The sequence below is a fragment of the Sardina pilchardus genome, chromosome 5 (assembly GCF_963854185.1).
Source record: "Sardina pilchardus chromosome 5, fSarPil1.1, whole genome shotgun sequence".
Lineage (NCBI taxonomy): Eukaryota > Metazoa > Chordata > Actinopteri > Clupeiformes > Clupeidae > Sardina > Sardina pilchardus.
In genome coordinates, this window is record NC_084998.1 from 16,295,472 (window position 1) to 16,311,603 (window position 16,132).

At 46.2% G+C, this 16,132-nt stretch overlaps 1 protein-coding gene across 1 annotated transcript; it reads left to right on the forward strand.

The window, feature by feature from the left end:
- Window positions 1–9,097: 9,097 nt before the first annotated feature.
- On the forward strand, window positions 9,098–14,549 carry LOC134079535 (uncharacterized). The gene is made up of 6 exons (XM_062535624.1): window positions 9,098–9,157; window positions 9,360–9,407; window positions 10,703–11,107; window positions 11,305–11,395; window positions 12,780–12,928; window positions 14,381–14,549. Exons 2-6 carry the CDS (start codon window positions 9,377–9,379, stop codon window positions 14,545–14,547), a joined length of 843 nt encoding a protein of 280 aa, XP_062391608.1. The 5' UTR covers window positions 9,098–9,157; window positions 9,360–9,376; the 3' UTR covers window positions 14,548–14,549.
- The last annotated feature ends 1,583 nt before the right edge of the window (window positions 14,550–16,132 follow it).

The following is a 16,132-nucleotide window of genomic DNA, read 5'->3' on the forward strand; positions in this document are numbered from 1 at the left end:
GTGTGTGCGTGTGTGTGTGTGAAGCAGAGGCGCTGGTGCTCAGAGCCGCTGGGAGGATTCTTCAGTGTGGGCTGAGAGGCAGCAGCGTGTCTGTCTCCCTGACATGGCAGCGCTGGGGAGGGGAGAGGAGGGGAGGGGAGGGGAGAGGAGGGGAGGGGAGGGGAGGGGGGTTGTTGGGGGATGATTTTTAGGCTCTAAAAATCATCCAAAGCCATGGATGACGGGGAAGGTCTGAGGAAGAGTGTCCAAGGAGAGTGGAGATGGGCAGGCATAAGTGTGTCGGTGTTTGTGTGTGTGAGTGTGTATGTGTATTTGTGTGTTGGTGTGTGTAGTTGTATGTGTGTATGTGTACTTCTGTGTTTGCATTATGTGCATGTGAATTTGTGTGTGAAAGTGTGAGTGTGTGTGTGTCTGTGTGTGTGTGTGTGTGTGTGTGTGTGTGAGTGTGTCTTGGTGCGTGTGCATCTGCATGCGGTTGTGTGTGTTCATACTGTACATGCATTTGTGCTTGTATTGTGTGTAGGCGGTTAAAAGTGGATGACATATGTTTTATCCATGCATGCGATGTATCTCTCCCTCTCACATATCACTCTCTCTTTCTCACTCTCACTTCCTCCCTCTCTCTGGCACGTATAGTATAGGCTCTCCATCTCGCAAGCGATGGTGCGTGTTTGTTGTTGTTGGTACGTGATTCTGAGAACATATATATTTGTAACTGTGTACATGTCTTTGAGTGACTTAGAACGCATATGTTTGACTGTGCATGTAGCAGTGTGAATTTGTATGTTAGTGTCTGTGTGTGTGTGTATGATGTGTGTGTGAGAGAGTGAGTGTAAATGTGTTTGTGTCTGTGTCTGTGAGTGTGTGTGTGTGTGTGTGTGTGTGCGTGTGTGTGTGCGTGCGTGCGCGTCTGGGACTTGCAGCGAGGGAGCCGTTTGTATTATTTGTGTGTTGGCGCAGCTCTGTTCTCCGTGGGTCTCGGCGAGGAGCAGGGTGCCATGGCACCATCTGTCCTCCTGTTCACAGAAAATGCCCAGAGGTGCCGACGGGCAGGCCCAGTCGCTCCAATCACATGCCAGCATCACTCCACCTAGAATATCCCCAGCCCCAGATCTAGCAACAGCCCCAGCCCCAGATCTAGCAACAGCCCCAGCCCCAGCCCCAGCCCCAGATCTAGCAACAGCCCCAGCCCCAGCCCCAGATCCAGCTCCAGCCCCAGCCCCAGATCTAGCAACAGCCCCAGCCCCAGATCTAGCAACAGCCCCAGCCCCAGCCCCAGCCCCAGATCTAGCAACAGCCCCAGCCCCAGCCCCAGCCCCAGCCCCAGATCTAGCAACAGCCCCAGCCCCAGCCCCAGCCCCAGCCCCAGATCTAGCAACAGCCCCAGCCCCAGCCCCAGCCCCAGCCCCAGATCTAGCAACAGCCCCAGCCCCAGCCCCAGCCCCAGTTCCAGATCTAGCAACAGCCCCTGCCCCAGTTCCAGCTCCAGCCCCAGCCCCAGCCCCAGATCTAGCAACAGCCCCAGCGCTAGCAACAGCCCCAGCGCTAGCAACAGCCCCAGCCCCAGCCCCAGCCCCAGCCCTTAGCCCCAGCCCCAGCCAGGCAGACTGACAGAAGACTGGCCCAGCTCATCTCCATTAAAAAGGCCTTTCGCATTCATCTTAATTTTAAGCCTCCATTTAAGTGCCACAGCGGGCCATTTTCCCCAAGTATCACAATGGATAGCAGAGAACACAATATACACCGTGTTTTATGTTTACTGTTGATGGTGTTCCTGAGAATACTAAACGTGCTTTTTTATTGTCCGCTGAAGCAGTCTATCAATAAAATCTCCACATTCGTCTGTTTACGTGTTACAAATGGCAAAGCGTTAAACCGGGCAACAGATAAAGGTGGTGTTTCATAGTTATCATTCATGACCGTGTCTTCGAATGCAACAACAAACATTTCTCCGTTGTCCAGCGAACGACCATAGATCAATAGAAACGTCTGCACTCCTGGATTTAAGCACAATTTCATAATCAGACAGCAGCTGTAGCTGGTGCCCTCTGGACGTCGATCTGTCTTTGGCTGTGGCGTGTAGTAGCGCTGTTTTGATCCCCATAAATGACTCCTCGGAGGGCCGTGTCCTACCTGATGCCTACCCCCTCTCTCTCTCCCTCTCTCTATCACTCTATCTCTCTTTCTATTCTCTCCCCCCTCTTTTTCCTGTCCCTCTCCACCATCTCTCTCTCCCTCTCCCCCTCTCTCTCAACCCCCCCTTTCTTTCTCTCTCCCTCTCTATCCCTCTCTCTCTCTCTCTCTCTCCCCCTCCCCCTCTCTCCCTCCCTCTCTCCCGGTGCAGTATACATTTCAGCACGACCCCACAGCCATATATCTGGCCGGCTTTGAGACGCGTGATAAGGGAGGATTTATTACGCCCGGCCCCGAAAGAGTCAAGGTGAGCTGCCAAGATATGTGAGGCGCTGGCGCGTGAGAGAGGTGCCCTGCAGATCGCCGATAAAGGTGCCCATCCGATTCGGTAAAACAAAAGCTCTCATAGCACTCGGCACAGCGTCTCGGATGGATGGATGCCTGGATGGATGGATGGATGCCTGGATGGATGGGTGGATGGATGGAGGGGCTTGAATGGTTGAAGTGGGCCCCCTGGCTGGGCTGTGACATCCTGAGCTATTGCCTGTGCTGGAACCATCTTCCACAAGTTCTTCTCCAAGTCTTACTCATGGTTTAATTAGTCTGACTATGTAACAGTGAACCTTTAGAGTGAATGTGCACATTTGTTTGTGTAGTCTATTGCTAATTTATATTATCCAGGCCACGTCTTTTGAAGTGGCTCCAGAACTATTGTATTTTGGTATGCATGAGTGTAAGACAGAGAGTTTGCATTGAGGTGGCCAAATGTGTATGGCTGTGTCGGCCTATATATGGTCATGTAATATCTTTCCCACTAGGCTTGAAGAAGTTTGGACCAACAGCAGCTCCAGGAGAAGTGACTTTGTTGGTGTTTGTCGCCTGGTGTTTATGTGGGGATAGTGTGTGTGTGTGTGTGTGTGTGTGTGTGTGTGTGTGTGAGAGAGAGAGAGAGAGTGTGTGTGTTTGTGTGTGTCTGTGTGTTTGTGTGTGTTTGTCTGTCTCTGTCTGTCTGTCTGTGTGTGTGTGCGCGTTTGTGTCTGTTTGTCTGCCTGTGTGTGTGTGTGTGTGTGTGTGCAACTGTCTGTGTGTAGGTGTGTCTGTCTGTGTGTAGGTGTGTGTGTGTGTGTGTGTGTGTGTGTGTGTGTGTGTGTGTATTAGGGGATGCTGCGCCTCGGTCCCGTAACGGCCTCCTGGCCCCATCTGTTTGTGGGGCTTCAGGGGCGCCGGAGATCAGAAGGAATAACTGGACCCGCTCCTGCTCACGTCTCACTCCTGCAGGGGCGTCAGCAGACACGCACGCCAGCGCAACGCAGCGTAGCGCAGAGCAGAGCGACTGCGCCTGGGACACACACACACACACACACACACACACAGAGAGAGAGAGAGAGAGAGAGAGAGAGAGAGACATAAACACTCCTCAGCATCTCTCTCAGTGCCAACCACACACTGCAAAATAAATGTCCTCTCTCTCATCGTCATGGGGGTTAGGGGTGGAGGAGGTGGAGGAGGTGGAGGAGGTGGTGGTGGAGGAGAGGGGAAGAGGGAGGGGAAGAGGGGCACGACTGCGGCACAAAGGACACCTCTCCGCTCTGCGTGCCGAAAATGGAGCTGCTAAAAAGCGAGTCTCTGGAGGCGCCTCCGAGTCTCTCTGCGCTCTGCGCCGGTGCCGCGCTGTTCCGTTGCGTTCTGTTCTGTTCTGTTCTCGTCGTGTTCTGGTTGACTTCTCTCCGCTCGAGCTAGTGTGAAAGTTTTTTACTTCCACCTCTGTGGACATTAACTTCGAGGCGCGCCGCCTCGCAACTTTTGTTCCCTCGAACGGCAGAGGAACTTCACACCTCGTCCTAAAGCACAGCTGTCAGCGCACAATAGTGCTCTCCGCTAAGCCTTTCTCACATTAGACAGTTTATTAGAACTATTTCCCGCAGAGTTCTGGTTTCGATTTCGGTTCCTGCTAAAAAAAAAAAACATCATCACCAGGGAACCACATTTTTGAGTTGAATTGAGCGTTGATACGGTCCCAATTCTTACCCTCACAGTTCACTTGAAAATAGTCAAGACTGTTTAACATTCTTCTTGGATTCGCTCAACTCTGTTCACAGCCACGGTTAGAAATGTCAGCTGTGTAGGGTGGAGGGGGGTGCCATGTTTGCCAAGGAATCACGGAGCGAGCCACACACCACCTTTCACATTGCCATGGAACATAAGCTCTCATTTAAATATAGAATAAAAACGCCACCACATGAAAGCAAAAAAATAAGTGATAGTGCCAATTATTAATAAGGAAACAATTTCTAGGGGGTTATTTAAATCAGTTTCCCTCGCATGAAGAATCTTTGTAATTAACCTCTGAATTCCATCTTGAAGCAAACACAGACACACACATACACTCACACACACACACAGGTTCCTCAAGTGCTCACACCTATGATTCCCTCCTGCCACCTAGAGGAGAAACCGTGCAGAGTATCAGTGTTTCCGCTCTCCAGCACCGCCGCCGCCAAAAAGCTTTGCTCACGATCAGATTATTTATTTGGGTTAAAACCACAGAGTCAAAACAAATAAACAAACAAAACATTCTGAGGTCACTCTTGGCCGGACAAAGCAGCAATCCGATCAGACGAAAAAAAGGCAGGTGGTCATCGAATTACAAAAAATGTTAACGGGGATGACATTTTATTAAAAAGACAGCTCAAAATAAGGCCTCTGCATTTTTTATTTTTTTTGGGGGGGGGGGGGGAGGAACGGAAATAACTACATCTTATTCATCCCCGGAATGATATTACATTTCTCTGTCGAACATTTTCCTAATACAATGAGATTAAATGAGGATGCCCAGCCCCTTCAGACTGGGCGTCTTTCCCCGCTACCCTGGGAGAAGGCCGACGGGCGTGTGGGAGAGCACTAAGTTATAATTATGTATGCTATCGGTGTTCTTAAAGGGTAATTATACTGAAGTCGGCACTTTTATCAGCAAAGTTGGATGTGAAAGTACAGTAATTAGATATAACGCAAATGTAATTAGGTGTTCTTTTTAATGAGTGCTGCTTTTAAAATAGGGGGGTATTCCCGAGCTCAAGAATAAAATTAATTAGTTCTGGAGTTTGGATTGATCTCTTCGGGATGATGTAACTCGTGTGGCATCCCAGAGATGCATTTTCGTGTGTGCGAAAGAGTTTAATGATTCAGCTTATGCGTGATCTCACACGTCTGTTTGGCATTGTGGATTATAGGGTGGCCATCTGCACGTCGCCGTTCATTTTGTGTTTTAGTTTTTATTTTATGATAAGTGCACAGATGTGTCTTTTATAAAGGTAACAGAAGTTGGATAGAGACACAATCCAAGCAGAATGATCTTGGTCTTTATGAGTGACTTGCTTGAGGTGTTGCACAAAGATCTCATCAGCCACACTATGTGTGAGTATGTGTGTCTATGTCTGTCTGTGTGTGCGCGCGTGTGTGTGTGTGCCACAGGTTGTCTCCTACTGTGAGCCACCGCTCCCTCCAGGCCACTCCTCCTGTACGTCCTGACACTCTGCTGTGTTCTTCCTCTTCATCAAAGCCTTGGGTGTGTGTGTGTGTGTGTGTGTGTGTGTGTGTGTGTGTGTGTATGTAGGCGTGTGTGTGTGTGTGTGTGTGTGTGTGTGTGTGTGTTGTCCGTTCCCTCCTATCCCACCCGTGGTGAGTCACACTCACAGCAGGGCCTGGTTGAGCCAGAACCCGTACGGGGGCCTGCTGCAACACTCCACCATCCCCTAGGGGCCACACCAGCCTTTGATCAATATGTGATTGACTGCGACGCGTGTGACATTCATCTCACCTGTTCCATCGAACACACACACACACACACACACACACACACACACACACCCACACACATACACACACACACACGCACGCACATACACCTCGCTCCGCTCCTGGAGGAGTCGTACAGATTGAGGAGCTGTCTGTTTCTCACCTGCTGTTCCGAGGGGGGGGCTGTGGCGTACCATAATAACTCTCGTCCACCCCTTCCGACTCCCCCCCGCCTCCAACGCCAGGTCACCTTTCTTGTCCGGCACGACATCTCCGCTCATTCATTCTGACCGCTTGGCATGACTGAGGGCGCCGTCAGGATCATGACTCGCTTTGAAATGGAGCCGGCGCTGAATCACAAGGCGAAAATAGAAAAAGAGACTCTTACACACAATGGAACACCTGGACATTGCGTTCTGAAATCACTCTAGAATCGCAATACTGTCACAAACATAACACAACATGGTGGTGCTTTATTTGGTGTTGTTGCTTGTCATTAGATAGCATTCTTATGAGTTCAGTATTGATGGTATTGTCTCATTTGATTCAGTTTGATTGTTTTCTTGTAAAATGCAAGTAAATGCAATCCCATGGTATCCTTCTGGTGCAACTTGTGATTGGCCATTCATCGTTTCCCAACCTCTGATTGGAACCACCCAAATTATGCTTGATTTAGGAGGAGGGTGTCTGACACAATGGTGAGCAGGCTGCAGGACTCTCTCCCCCCAGAGCGTTATCCCTTATACTGGAATACTTCTACAGACATGAGCACTGTCCACATGATGCATGTTGTTGTCAGCACAGTCTGCATGGACTGTCCCTCCCTGCAGCACCAAAGACACTTTGTACAGACTCGTGTTCACCACAGCAGATAGATGGGTAAACTTTGGAGACAACCATGCACATGTTTGCATTGAGCAAAGATAATTGTCCAAAGAAGTCCTTAGAGACACATGGACACGCAGTGACAGAATACCCAGGGGGCAAATACTGCCCCCTGTGTGTGATTTCTGGAACGGACCCAGGCTGGCCTCCAGTGCCCCTTTAGTTTTGTCAGTGTGACCCAAATTATTCTCAATTCTCCAACCAATAAATGTATGTATGTATGTATGTATGTATGTATGTATGTATGTATATATATATATATAACCAGTAACTAGTGAACAGAAAAAAACAAAGTGTTTACAGGCAAGGCAACAGTAAAAACACCAAAATAAATATCTTGCAAAGCCACAGAAATGTCTGATGCATTAGACTTTTATACCCGCCATTGGTTTTCATTTTCCAGTGAGAATTCTTAGAAAATAACATCTGCCAAACCTGTCAGGTATGGGTGCGGTTAATGAAGAGGTGAAGAATTGCAGCCGTGTCTTAGCGGCGTCTGGAAGCTGTTTGACTGATCTCAGAGAGAGAGAAAAAAAAAAGGATCCGAGTTATTTACCTGCTAGGACACTTTTCTTCTTTTAGCTGGGTGATTGTTAGGCATGAATATCATTTGATTTCCCCCAGTAGTTGGCGAGGGGAGTTTGGAGAATTAGAATGGATTTCATGTCTGGAGTAAGTGGTGCATTGCTGCAATTCGAAGAAGGCGGGGAAGGAATGAGAGAGAGAGGGTGAGGGAGCAGTGGCCTGTTGCTAGGAAACACTTGTGGCATCTTCCTGCTCTCCTTGAAATGCCAGAGGAAAAAAATACTGTGCAAGCGAACGAACGAATGAGTGGAGTGAAATGTCAAACATATCTCTGTGGACTTTTGCAGCAGACTTCATATGACCCTTTCAGTGAGAAATGTTTATTGAAGTGGGGGAAAAAAAGCTGGGTATTAGGCAGTGGGCACATATTGTGTGATATTAAAGCCTGCATTTTATGCATCCCATCACCGTGTGTTTCAAACTAATACCTCACCATATGGTCAATCAATTGCAGTGCCATATAATCTCCCACTCAGATATATGATAGAGAGTCCGTCCTAGTCCAGTGAATGCATTCAGCGCCATGGAAGTAAAGCCTGAATATACATCTCGTTCTAATCCATTTTCTTTCTTTTTGTCCTTATTTGCCTCAGTTATCTCCCTTTTACAAATACTGACATATAGTTTGCTCACAGTTTGCTCACTGCTGCTCACAACAGAATCTCCTGTGGAAGGCAACAAAGTTCTCCAGTTTGACTACTACTAGAAAGTGGGCCTAAACCTGTTTCTCACATTAAACAGAGCTAATAGTCCTGCCCCTTAGCTGTCCTGTTTATCCTTGCATCCTTTTCCCGAACCACTCTTTCTTGTAGCCTTTCAGATGTACAGACCCATGATATGCAGGTCTTTGAGGGTGTATGAGTGCTGTCGTCAAATATCTCTAAAGTCCTGGATGTTGAGTGCCATCAGGCTTTTTGAGGTTGAAAATGCAATCTCTCTTCGCTGGCTTTATATGGAAAACAGCTGTGGTGATTAAGCTCTCTCATTTTCATTCAGACGGAAAAAAATACACAATATGAATTTGTACTGGCACAAGAGAGTGGATGATGACAGAAATTACATTTACCGCTGATATGCCCCTTTAAGGATGCCAACGTCAATGAAAGTAACTGATAGCAGTAATCCCAATGCTATGCTACATGACATACCAGTCAATCCACAGTGTAAGACATCTGTTGTGTCTTGTTCATGAGATGGACTGATGTTCTTTTGGAACCAGTTTGGAAAGTGTGGAGCTCCTGTAAACTAAGACGCTGTAACAGGCACTGTAGACAGGGATTCAGCACTGATATGATCATTTCAGCCGTGTTTGATCGAAACATCAGGGCCCTTTGAAAGGTAGGCTACTAGAGACAGTATGAAGCGTTACTTTTAAAAAGTTTTAAAACTAGTTTTAGCTGCAGTAGCTCTAGTTTGTCTTCAGAAACTCACACACATGCGTTAGGAGACGTTTCTGTGGCATCTTCAAACAGCATCTTACCAGAATCTTACCAAGCTTTTTATTATATAACTTCTCACAACACTTCTTTCAGGGTACCCCCTCCCTCTCTCCCTCTGTGGCGGGAAGAGGAATACAGTATACTGTATGTCTTTGCAGGCCAGTATAAATATTGACAAAAGCAGACTTGGCTGTGGCCTGGACACAAGTGGACTTAAAGAGAGAGAGAGTGAGAGAGAGAGAGAGAGAGAGAGAGGTGTGAGAGAGAGAAAAAGTCCACACAGACTTCTCTTTGTTGCTGTTCAGAAGTTCGGCAGACAGGTAAGCACAGCATTTCAGTCGAGGCGTGATACGCTAAAAATATACATTAAATGAAAGCTCTTAGTCACAGAAATGTTTAAAATAGGCAAACTGTGTTATGTGTGAGTTTTTTAAGGGGAGACAACCTAAAATTCAATACTCAGGTGTTTTCCCCCCACACCTACTGTATGCTGTCGCTTTGCATATTCTTTTTGTACCACAGATCACAGCCTCTCAGAAATGTTGGTGAAAACATCCCTGCTTTTGTGCTGTAAGTACAACCGCATCAGGTTTGCAACTCCCAAAACAGGGCACATGTTTGTCTGCTTTTAATCAGGTTTAATCATATGAAATTCCATAAATTATTAATCAGTGGATGCAGAAAAATGAATCAAGCCCTTTGTATTATAGTATATTAAATACATTTCTCATGAATTGTGCATGAATTGTGCTTAATTTAAGCCGGCTCCAGGGGAACGTAATGGCATATGCATACGTAGTTGCATAATTGAGTGGCTCGAGCCACATTATTGTCATTACCAATGCTTGATGCTTAATCTCGGAGGATACTTCAATATTACCAAAGGGTGGCCATTATTACAGAAGCAAATGAAATGCCTACATTGCATAGACTAGAGCATAGGAAAACATAAATGCACTGAGACATGTATGGCTGTCATTATATGTGTGTGTGTGTGTGTGTGTGTGTGTGTGTGTGTGTGTGTGTGTGTGTGTGTGTGTGTGTGTCTGTTCTGAGACATGAGCAGGAGTGAGACAGATGGACAGACAAAGCAAAATTGAATGAAGAGATGGGAGAGAGAGAGAGAGAGAGAGAGAGAGAGAGAGAGAGAGAGAGAGAGAGAGAGAGAGAGAGAGTAGGTGAGAGAGCCACTACAGCAAAAATGAAATCTACTGTTCTTTATCTCTGCAGTGTCCGTCGACTTCTCAAGGTAGTGGAGGCAATTAAACTGAGAATGCGTATGCGTGTGTGTGTGTGTGTGTGTGTGTGTGTGTGTGTGTGTGTGTGTGTGTGTGTGTGTGTGTGTGTGTGTGTGTATGTGTGCGTGTGGGTGTGTTTTTTCTAGATTATCAGTGTATTACATGGTCTGGAGAGAATTCCTCTGTGTGAGAGGGGAAAAAAAACCTCGATAAGCAGCTCATTTCAATTACCCTGCTGCCCCCCATGTTCCGAACGTGGGGAGAGAGGCAGAAGATTCACCCGAGTCAGTGGTGCTAGGGCCGTTAATGAATGATCAAATACACATTTCTGTGGGTATGGATGTGGGGGAGGAAAACCTCTCACACACTCTCCATGACCCCACGCTCACAGCCATCCTGGTAAACCTTCACTTTGAAGTGTGTTCTTGTTCTCCCTCTCTCTCTCTCTCTCTCTCTCTCTCTCTCTCTCTCTCGCTCTCTCACCAGTGAGATAATCTTGGTTAATCCCTGACACATTTTAAACAGCGACACACACTTAAAAAAAAAAAAATAGCAGTGTAATCCTGTATTCTTCATCTGCCTTTTCTTTTGTTCCCCTCTTTCTTCTTCTTCTTCTGGCACCTGAAGTGCTCCTGCTAGGCCTCACCCTGGGGATTGAGAGCGAAAGTGAGCGGAAGGTGAGAAAAGAACAAAAGGGAAAAGAGCCTCCTCGCAACAAAGCGCGCGCTGACGGTGCCCGTGGAGGTGGTGTTGGTGGTGGTGTTGGTGGTGGAGGTGGCAGCAGCAGCAGCAGTAGCGCGGCAGCCACGGCTCGAGCCGACGCCAAAAACGGGCCCGGGCAAAACAAAGGCCAAGCCAAGAGGCTGGGGAGCGACAAAGTGGCGGCGAGTCAAAAGAAAGCGGCGGGGCCGCGGAACGACGCCGGCTGCGCTGCCGTCGGTGGCATATGCCAACGCAACACCTACGTGTGCCAAGGCAGATACCTAAAGGAGAAGTGTGCCGGCTCGCCAGGACGCCAGTGCTGCATGCCAGGTTCTGTGCATCACCAGGAGCCCACTCTGAATGTCTTCATTCCCAACTTTGTTTTGGTTTTGTTCTTTTTTTTGTAAACAACTCGCAGTGAGTCACACAGGCTGAAACATCCCCTCCTCTTCTCTTTCTTTCCCTCTCTCTGTCTTTTTCTATTCCCCCCCCCTCTCTCTCTCTCTCTCTGTTCCCTCTCTCTGCAGCAGGGGCCTGGGACGTCTTCTGTGCTGGCCACCACCACAACCGGGTGAGGGCCTGTGACGGGTTTGGCTGTGGAGCGTTCAACTCTGTTAGGTAGCTTCCGAACTCCCAACTCTGGTCCTCGTGCAGCCTGGGCCCTGCATGGGCCTCACACTGAGCTGCCTGCTGTCTGAAGTCTTTTCATCCTTATCAAGTGCCTCTTACCTCTAAGATTACAGTCTTTGGAAACTGTGTTTGGCACCTGGAAGACTTTAATAGGAGACTGAGATATTCACTGAAATGATGTCTGTATTCGACGCAAACTGAAACATCACTGGTGCATAACAGCAGCATGCAAGGGACTGAGGACTTGAATTTATATTAACTAGAGGTGTATATCAGCACACAGCTCATAGAGCACAGTTGCAGCTCCTCCGATTACAGCCATCTCCGTTATGGCACGTCGGGACGCACGTCGGGACGCACGTCGGGATCTGGAAGCAGACACTATCTGGGGATTGTGTCTGCCTTGCCGGAGACGCCGCCACTTGTTGTAACAGGTTTGAGTTAGCATAAAATAATGCTGTTATGGAAAACATATATTGTGACGTGGTATTTGGTGTTAAGTAATTACACGTGAGGGACAGGTTAATTAACACCTTAGACTTAGGCAATCAACTTGCGCTTGTTTGTTGGGAGGAAAATGGGAGGAAACTCTTGAAATTATGCATTTTGAGATCCACTAGAGAGCGAAGTCTTATTTGAGTGATTTAATTGCCATCTCTTGTTGATAATGGGACACAGTAGGCTATTGTTGTGAAATAATTCCTGTGAAAAGTCTGGACAGCTGGGTATATCAACTGCCTCTGTGGCTTATCGTTATTGGATGAGTGTTCTCCTCTTCAGATGTGTCTTGGAGCCATTTCGTCTTTTTTCATCATCACTGAAATGAGGGTGGGGACCTGCAGAATGAATATCTGCCCTCCATGACATTCTCCCATTTCCTCTGTTCTTTTGCCTCCTGTCTGAAAGGCACAAAAACAAAAAAAACAAAAAAATCATTTTCTGGCAAAGTTGGTGCCCCAGAACTTTCCAAAGAGCCTCTCCAAAAGGACTGCAAATGAGCAGAGAGAATGCAGTCAGGAGTGATCTGAGGAGGTGTCTGCAGAAGTGTGTCATCCTGGCAGGGCTGTCATTAGCCTTTGTCTGGGCTGCGCTTGTTTTGTTCTCTTGTCTGATTGCAGCCCGTGCACGTAACACGGGAAAAGTGAACAATACTGTGGAGTGGAGTTCAAAGTGCATAAAGTATTTTTTTCCCTTCTGAATGAGTATGACAGACATCAGAAGAAATGAAGACGTGACATAGAATAACAAAACTAATTGACATTTGTGCATTTTACCCTCTGAAGTATTATGCATGAGTTGCATATTGCTGTTGTGGCCAATGGTATTGCATGGTTCATCAAATGTTGATTATTGTCTCATGCTTGTCTTACAGTCATGGTGGTGCTCGTCTCAAAGGAGTTGACATTGTGTGTGACGATTACGGCCAGATCAATGCCCCTTTCACCGGTACACTGGGTGGTCCTGTTGGCCACCGCGAAGCTGATGGCATCCATTTTGATGGCGTTAAGCTCTCCAACTCCGGTAAGACTGCTGGTCCGCTTCCTAACGTGGAAATAGTTCTCCCTGCCAAGACGCATCTACCTGAATTCCCCCGAATGGGAGATGAGTAGCAACGACTAATGCGTTTTCAATTACAGGAATGAGCCCAAAAAACCCAACGCAGGCGATAGCACAGGGCACGTCCAGGGCTAATGTCTCATTAGAGAGGAAGCTAGGGGTGATTTGGAGGATTACGGGAAGTGTGGAGGAGGACTGAGATCTCCCTGAACTTCTCATTGCCTTTGACATCAGGACCTTGGAATTTATGAAATCCCATCAAAGTAAAAACATGCATAGCCTAATCATTCCACAGCACACTAATGACCATCGTTAAAAGAGGAAACGACACCGCTATTAGAGTAAGCAACACGGAAACCGTTTTTTTTCATTATAGCAGCTATAACAGCGTCTTCACGGAGCTAATGCAGCAGATGCAATTAACTGCATCATGGGAAGAGTATGTTCCCCTTTCCCTTTCCACTAGCGCTAATCACCAATGCCCCCCCCCCCCCCCCCCAGGAATAACGCATGACACATTTTGGCAGTGTTGTATAGAGTACTGGGAAATCGAACTCAAGTAGAAGTATGGGTACCCTACCAAAAAATGACTTTGGTAAAAGTTCAAGTCACCGACTGAAATGTTACTTGAGTTAAAGTCTTAAAGTATCTCGATTTTCTTGCACTTAAGTATGACAAGTAATTTTCAATTAAATGTACTCAAGTAATGAAAGTAAAAGTACAATAAAATGTTAATAATAGGCCTAATCAAAGACAGTTTGATTTTTTAATATGTTAAAGTTTATCCAGTATTTTAAAACCTGGAAAAAGACAAGTAGGCCTAGTCAGAAGACTTACTGTACAATGCCTCAATGTGCTTCTTTAAATTGGAGGGGGAGTTTTTGTAAGATAGAATTTCAACATTTTTTGGGAGGCATAAGAGGCACTTCATTCGATAGGATGAATCTTTCACATCAACGTAAGAGAACATTGTGTTTAAATATGGCCAGGGGTGCTCATCATCAGGGTCCCCTTCATTTGTAGCCAACGTAGCTGCTGTTTCCATCTCGTCTTCTATTGCGAGGCTTTCTATTCTACCTTCTGCTGAGCTGAGCTGACAGGTGGAGTACCGTCATGCGCAAGTGCAAACATGCCTAGACAAGTCATTCCTGACTTCGCTGAAGTCACCGGTAGAGTAATCTTTTCATTTTGTTTCTTTTTTTTTTTAACTATATGCCACATTGAAAATGTATTGGAGTAAAAGTATGCAATTAAGTTTGGAAATATAGTGAAGTAAAAGTGAAAGTAATCTGATTTTTAAAAACTCAAGTAAAGTACAAAGTCTCCCAAAATATACTTACGTTTGGTAGTGAAGTATTATTACTTTGTTACTATTAAACACTGCATTTTGGCCTGTCTAACTTTATGCTTCTGCAGTGCACTGTGTGAAGATCTTCCACATCCGCCCCCTTCGCTACACGGGGCCCATCTCTCAGGGCGAGACGCTGGGCTACCTGCTGCCTCTGCAGGAGAGCTTCTCCGGCATCACCTCACATCTGGAGCTGCAGATGTGCGACCGGTCCGACCCCACGGCCTTCATCTGAAACAGCAGAGTTATTCAAACAGGCCTGTGCAGCCCGTGGTGTTATGAAAATGTAACAGTAGTCCTGGTTATTTCATGGTATATGGTGGAATAGTTGAGGAATAGCTGCATTTCAAACATAGCCCAGTGAGGGCGCTCTAATGCATAATTATTTCTAAGCTTTCTCACTATCAAAGACCACAAGATGGCAGTAGATGTTTATTTCATTTGTTTTGGTCTAGGACACATAAGCTCTAAAGGCTATTCCAATGTGCATACTCCTACTTACAATATCTCGTATGAGTGCACAAGTTGTGCACTCATATTGGGAATTGTAAGTACAGAAGTATGGGAATTTAAATACAGTGAAGATGTCAGTAAATATTCCTCTCAGACAGTCATGTAAAAAGGAATCACAAAGAACTTCTTCTGGTGCTAAAACACTCAATAAATTAAAGCCAATTAAACTGATGTTTTATCACTCTGTTGAATGCACACAATGCTGACTTATGGAGGAATCATAGGGCTCAGATGGCTGCTGACTTCAGTGGTACCTTAACTGTGTTTATCATGGGATGTAAAGTTAGGCTAATGTGTCCAGAGAAACTTTGACTTATATTAATCGCCATAGCACATGTCTAGGCCTACTCGCAAGACTGAGATCTGCGTACTGTAAGTCATGCCGCCAAAGGATTGTGCATTTCCCCTTGGGGATCAACAAAGTATCTTTCTATCTATATATCCAGCCTATAACAAATTATAGACCTGTGGTCAAATAAGAGGTCAGGGTAGGCTGGCTAATGGATCTCTTACGGATTTCCTCCATCTTCCACAGGTACGGTAAACAATACATAATGTAATAACATACTCTTGGTGTCCTGTAAACACTCTTTAAGAGAAAACTGTCAGCTTCTAAGCTTAGTCATTGCAAAGACTCTGATGATGCATAATGTAAAGGGTTGAAGAAACCCATGCATTGTCAAACACAAAACTTCAGTCACTCACCTCACAGTGGTCTCTCTCTGAACATAGACTGCACGTTCTACAAATGCTATAAACACATTATTTGGTTGTGTGTTTCCGGGGTAAATGCTCAATAATGTTATACATTTTAATTAGTCATCTGAATTAATATCTGAAATTTCAGCTATACCTTCATTCTGCATGGTATATAACACACAAAATGGTCAGTAACCAACAACTTCCCTATGCAATGGGCAACTTTAGGTCCCGTTGCAGCATCACAACTTCACAACCCTCTTTTAAGACAAAATATATTGTTGGATATATTGCAAACTGTAGGAAACGTACCAATGCCAGCATAGATAACAGTTTGATTCAACTACATAGTTTACTTACTTGTGTAAATACAATGTGTGCATGAATATAAAAAAAAACATCATTATTCGATTAAAAATTGTTTGACAGAAGGAAAAGCCCAATATTGACATAGGTCATTAAACCTCGTGTATTCGACTTTCTGACATGGCTCGCCATGCACTTCTCCTTTAAGAGCGACCAGGGCCGGGCTCCGCAGACCTCTCAGCTATCGAATTAGTCTCGGTGAGCTAGGATAGGCTGGGAGTTTTGGTCCAGGCCCGGGCCAA